This window comes from Dendrobium catenatum, unplaced genomic scaffold (assembly GCF_001605985.2).
Source record: "Dendrobium catenatum unplaced genomic scaffold, ASM160598v2 fragScaff_scaffold_621, whole genome shotgun sequence".
Classification (NCBI taxonomy): domain Eukaryota; kingdom Viridiplantae; phylum Streptophyta; class Magnoliopsida; order Asparagales; family Orchidaceae; genus Dendrobium; species Dendrobium catenatum.
In genome coordinates this window covers 33249531-33254919 of record NW_021319083.1, presented here as the reverse complement: position 1 = coordinate 33254919, position 5389 = coordinate 33249531, and the positions used below count along the sequence as shown (strand labels likewise).

Sequence of the window (5389 nt, the reverse complement as noted above, 5' to 3'; positions counted from 1 at the left end):
CAAGGAAAAAAAAAACCTTTTGCTGTTGGATTGCAGGAATTGGTAATTGCGGGGATTTTAGGGGCTGTGTTTTTTTTTTTTTTTTTTTTATTCTAAAATTAAAACAAAAAATACAAAAATGAAAAAATTATTAGGTGCAAAATGCGCACCGTCCGCACAAGCATTAAGTACCTAAGAGTATCCAACGATACCAAGTGCAGGTACCTAGCACCAAATAATACTTGTGCGGACGGTTCTCCCCGTCTGCACTCCGCACCTAATAATCTCTCCCATTAATGAGAGCAAGAGGCAAGAGAAAAAGACAACAGCCCAAAAAGGCTCAAAGGGCCCCAAAATATCAGAAAAGCAAATCTAAAAAAAAATAAAGAGAGGGCAAGGGCAAACGCCTCTGTTTATTTACAGACGCAACTGAGTCTTCTCCCTTCACCCAGAGCAACTGAGCCGTCCCAACCATCTGAACATTCAAAGACATCTTCAATCACCTAGTTGACCATCATGTCAGAGCCATGACATTCCTTTTATATTTTTTTTTTTTTTTTTTACTAATAATGTGGCGAACCAGGGAGGGATGACCATGCCTTTTACTCGCACCACTGACACGCAAAAAACATTTTTTTTTTTTTTTGAGATATTTAGATTAATTAAGACAAATTCATACACTCATTTTGAACACAAAATCATTTGATTGATAACTAAAGCTCTCAACCAATAAATCAAGATGAGCTGCATGTGCAAAAACAGTTAGTGCATATAAGCGAATGATTGTGCGCCAATAATTAAGGACTTATTCATCACCAGTCAGATAATAGTTGAAGACTTCTCACGTAATAAATTTGAAAAGACAAGGTTATATGCTTATAAATATTTTGCTTAATATTTATCAAATATAACAATTGATTTCTAGAAATATATATTTGATGCATAAGATACACATAAAACTAAAAAAATAGAATAATAATCTCTCCATTTGACACAGAGACCCTTCTTTTATGATTTTAAAGACAATTCAAATTTCATTACTTGCTCAATTACATTTTTAACAAGTTGTCTTTTCATCCATCCATGTCCACCTCAGGCAAAAGAACAATACCAATACAGAAGAAACATAAGGCTGAATCAAGCAAATATTCGAAGTTGAAATACAAATCCTAAACAAAAATAAAATTTAAAAAACAAGAAGCTAAACATTTTCGGTTAACTCCTAACAGCTTCTAATCCTTAACTAGATTTGCACATGAAGTCACATAAGTTCATCCAACAACACTGGCCTTGGTTCAAGTTCACTAAAAGTTATGTCCCTAATCTATTTATACGTGCACTGTGATTAATAACTAGTTTATAGACAATGCATGAGGCCTAAGTTAAGAGGTTGAGAAGTTTGCTCTATTGATTCTATGGTCATTCTGGCTCACCAAATTCATTGACGCACCATGTTGAAGTGGAACCTCGATAACTGCTGTGGAATTGTGGAGATCACTGGCCCATACCTCTGCATCCACGGTTGTATGGCACATCAGAAAATGTTTTGGGAAAACTTTTTTTTTTTTTTTTTTTTTTTTTTTGTGAAGAATTGATGCAGCAGAAAACAATAATTTTAGAACATTTATGATATTTCAGAATATTTTAGAAGTTATTTCGTTTAATTATTAAGATTAACTTCAATTTAAATTGGATGATAAGATTATTACATGTTGTCTAAATTTGGCTTGAATTTTCATTTTATCTTATAACTATATATTTATAAATATGAGATTTGATGGCTTGTTTGTGGGATTATAATTCATGGAAGCAAATTAAAGTTTCCATTTCTTATACTATCCCCACTCTCTAGTATGATTATATTCCTGTACTGCATGGAATTCTTACTCTTTGTAGCATAAACAATTACCAAGACTCATGATAACTTTCTACATGAGGGATCATTTTGTACCACAATTTATACATGTGGGTTTATTTTGAAAAACTTTTATATAGTCAAGGGATTAAATTGAGAAAAAGAAATGATATTCTCTGACCAAATTAATCATATACGAATAATCGGGAAACTATATTGGGATTTATTTTTTATCATTTTTGGAGTTGGTGATATTTTTAGGATAGAAAAAAGAGAATCTTATACTAATATTGTGGACACAATGATGTAATTCCCATTTATTACCTCAACTCGTGGATATTCGTCTCTCATCTTCCTGGTGGATTTTACCAATTCCACAGTACATTTAAAGCTCAATAGTTCGCCCTCTAACAAAATTTTAGTTATCCATATTAAATTTTTTGGCAGCCCACAGGAATAGACGTAGTGCAAATTCCTTCAATCTTTCATTGGGAGTATGTTGTGTTTTTTAATTTGTATTTAAAATAACTATTATGGGTCAGATGTTATACATATATGGGCATTATTTCGTCTGTTTCTAGCCTCGTTTGTTTCTAGCGCTAACATATTTTAGGTATGTTTTTGGGTCTATAAAATGAGTGTATTGTATTAGGGATTATTGCATGATAAATGAATATTTGAAATATCATGTGGTCTTCCCTATGGAAATTATCCCCTTTCTAGGATTTTTTCTTGCTCCCTCATCCCTCTTCATTATCTCTCTTTCGAGGCATTCATCCAACACGCTCGCCGGGGTCCATGAGAGTATTTATGGGGCATTTTTGTAATTATATGTTGAACCTTATCGACTATGTTTAATTGATGGCAGAGGATTGGGTTCATAGTAGACTTTGTGCCTTTGTCAATGAATTTCTTATATAATTGTCCTTGAATGTCTATATGAACGTATAAGACATATCTCGAGCAATACTGCGACTGTATATTTGTTCATTGGTTCAAGTCTTGTCGACTCCCCTCCCATCAAGGAGAATGATTGGTCTTGAACTTAAGTTCACTTCTCGACCCGCACAACATCCTCAGACATCACATGTAGGTAACAAGCTTGTCGAGGCCCATGTGAGAGTATGATTTTGCATGCAGTTTGTACAATGTAGTTAACGGATAAGTACATCGTATATGCATATGTGTATACGCATTTGCACCGATGCTTGCTTGTTCACATAATAAGCTATGCATGTTGGAATACATGCGCTATGCATTTTGAAAGATTTGACACTGGTCAATTGTACAAACAACTATAATTTAAATGTGCGTGATGTTCTATTTGAGAGCTTGTAGACGCCTTATGTTTGCTTGTATTAGCGTTGCGGATCCAATGACGTGGCATCTCACTATGGTTATTTGCTACTTATTGTAGATGAGTTCTTGTTGAGAAATGCACGGGACTTCACTCGAGAATTCGCACACGTCTTCTGCCTGATTGTATCCATGTTGTGGATCCGGTGGCGTTGTGTCGTTGTGTGCTGGGCCTTATTTGGAAGCCTATAGACTACCTTCAGTTCGATTGTGTGCGTGTTGCGGATCTAGTCACGTTGTTTAGTAGCACGCTGGGTTTCATTTGTTGTGCATCGTCAACGCAATTTAGTTCCTTGTCTTCTACAAGTTACTTTTTTTTTTCCTCAACGTTCAGCCTGCGAGAATATACTTAAGCCTGTAAATGAGTTGTGAGGTACGTCAGGGACCTACCCATCGCTTGCAAATAAACTGATTTATTCTGCATGACGACTTGGCGTCGCAAATCTGCTGCCTTATTTTACCAGTAGTCCATAGTTTTTACTACTTCTCTGCTTTTACTTATATGTGAATGGTAGTGTTGGTTTTGGGTCCCTCGTTGTCTCTTGCATTGTGCATTGATGAACTTCTGTTGCTCGTAAACAATTGCATTCATCACAGGCTTGATGCCCTTTGTTTGCAGGCAATAAGTCACGCTTGCTATAATCTCCTTGCTAATGCTTGTGGAGGATTTTCAATACAAACACTGCCATTATTTGTAGGCGGGATCGTTGTATGCATTTTCAGTCTTCTGCTGTCATTTACAAGCGAGTTGCTCCATATGCAGATTTTCAGTGCTGCTTATAGGAGCCTGCATTTACTACAACTCTTATGCATTTGCTTATAGATACCACACTGTGTATATGACAGGTCTCTTGCAGTGACTCGTGGATGCTTGCACTCGTTGCATATCAACTATCTTTGCTTACAGGCGATACATTCACTATCAATGTTCGTAAATATGCTCACTGTATGCATCGCAAGCTTCCTGATGTTATGCGTGGACAAGTTGTGCAATATTGCAATTACTTGCATTTGTTGTATAGTGGTCACTTTTGTTTGTAAAGGATAAATACATCTCACCTGATATTGAGTTGCCTTTAATTGTACAAATATCCTGCCATTCACTAAACGCTACATTTATATATTTGCAGGAGGCTTCATTGTCTGCAAGCGAATTTGTGTTTATTGGCGGGTTTTATTGCTGTTGTTTATGGGTGAGCTGGTGAGCTCGTTACAAGCTTTTGATCTTCGCTTGTGGATAATACGTCGCCTACAATTCTATGTTTATAGGGGATTTATTACACTTGCAACATATCCACCACTGTTGCTTGCAGTGTGCTCATAAGTTATATTCATCACTAAATTCCAGGTGATCGTGCTTGTTATTGTATGGTAATGTTGGTATTTTCATTTAAGCCTGTTGCCCTTATCCTTCCACAAACTACAACATTCACACTGCAAATTTTCTTCTTCTACTTGTAGATGAGGTGTCGTGCATATGATGGGTTTTGATTCTTGCTTGCAGCTGATCCGTCAATGAATGTTTGTATTCATCGCACATCCTCGTAGTCATTACAATCATTTCAAATCACCAGTTGCATGACCCTTGTTATCGTTCATGAACAGTTCATTGCACATCATAGATCCCTTATTGCTTGAGGTGTTTGCTTTCAATTGAGGTTATTGCATTTGCTTGTGTGAATGATGTGGATGCTACACATCAATTGTTGTTATTTATAGGCAATTTACAGTAATGTTTAAAGACTTCATATGCCTATTTACAATCAAATTATACGTTTCCTTTGGCCTTGTTGCTTGCGAGCGAGTTATGTTAAAAACCATAAGTCCTTGTAATTGTTCATTGATGTTCGTGATTATTACTTGTCATTTGTACTTTTAATGTGATCGTCCATTTATTAATTTAAAAGTCTAGTTCATTGTGCATTTTGTTCAAGTTCACTGTTGTTCATGCAAGTACCCTTTTGTTCATTGAAGTTCAAGTCAAGTCCCCTACTTACTGAAAAATCCGGCAGCCTCATGATGTCTCCCCCATTTAGGAAAAATTCCAGGAGTCATAGCCTGTCCGCCACATCAAGAAAGACGTGCACGGTCGGTGTCGTGTCGTGTGACACCGCGGCGTTTTCAATCCCACCATGCCCAAAAAGACGTGCACGATCGGTGTCGTGTCGTGGACACCGCGGCGTCTTCAATCCCACCATG

The 5389-nt window shown here is 36.6% G+C and overlaps 1 protein-coding gene across 4 annotated transcripts in view; it reads right to left on the bottom strand.

Moving 5' to 3' along the window:
* Positions 1 to 1378: 1378 nt before the first annotated feature.
* Positions 1379 to 5389, bottom strand: part of LOC110096074 (pre-mRNA cleavage factor Im 25 kDa subunit 2) — an 18673-nt gene continuing 14662 nt past the window's right edge. For all 4 annotated transcript variants that reach the window (XM_028695335.1, XM_028695334.1, XM_028695333.1 and 1 more), the window contains one exon: positions 1379 to 1489. In XM_028695335.1, the coding sequence (XP_028551168.1) occupies positions 1418 to 1489 (72 nt within the window). In that variant the 3' untranslated portion in view covers positions 1379 to 1417. The remainder of the gene's footprint in view (positions 1490 to 5389) is intronic.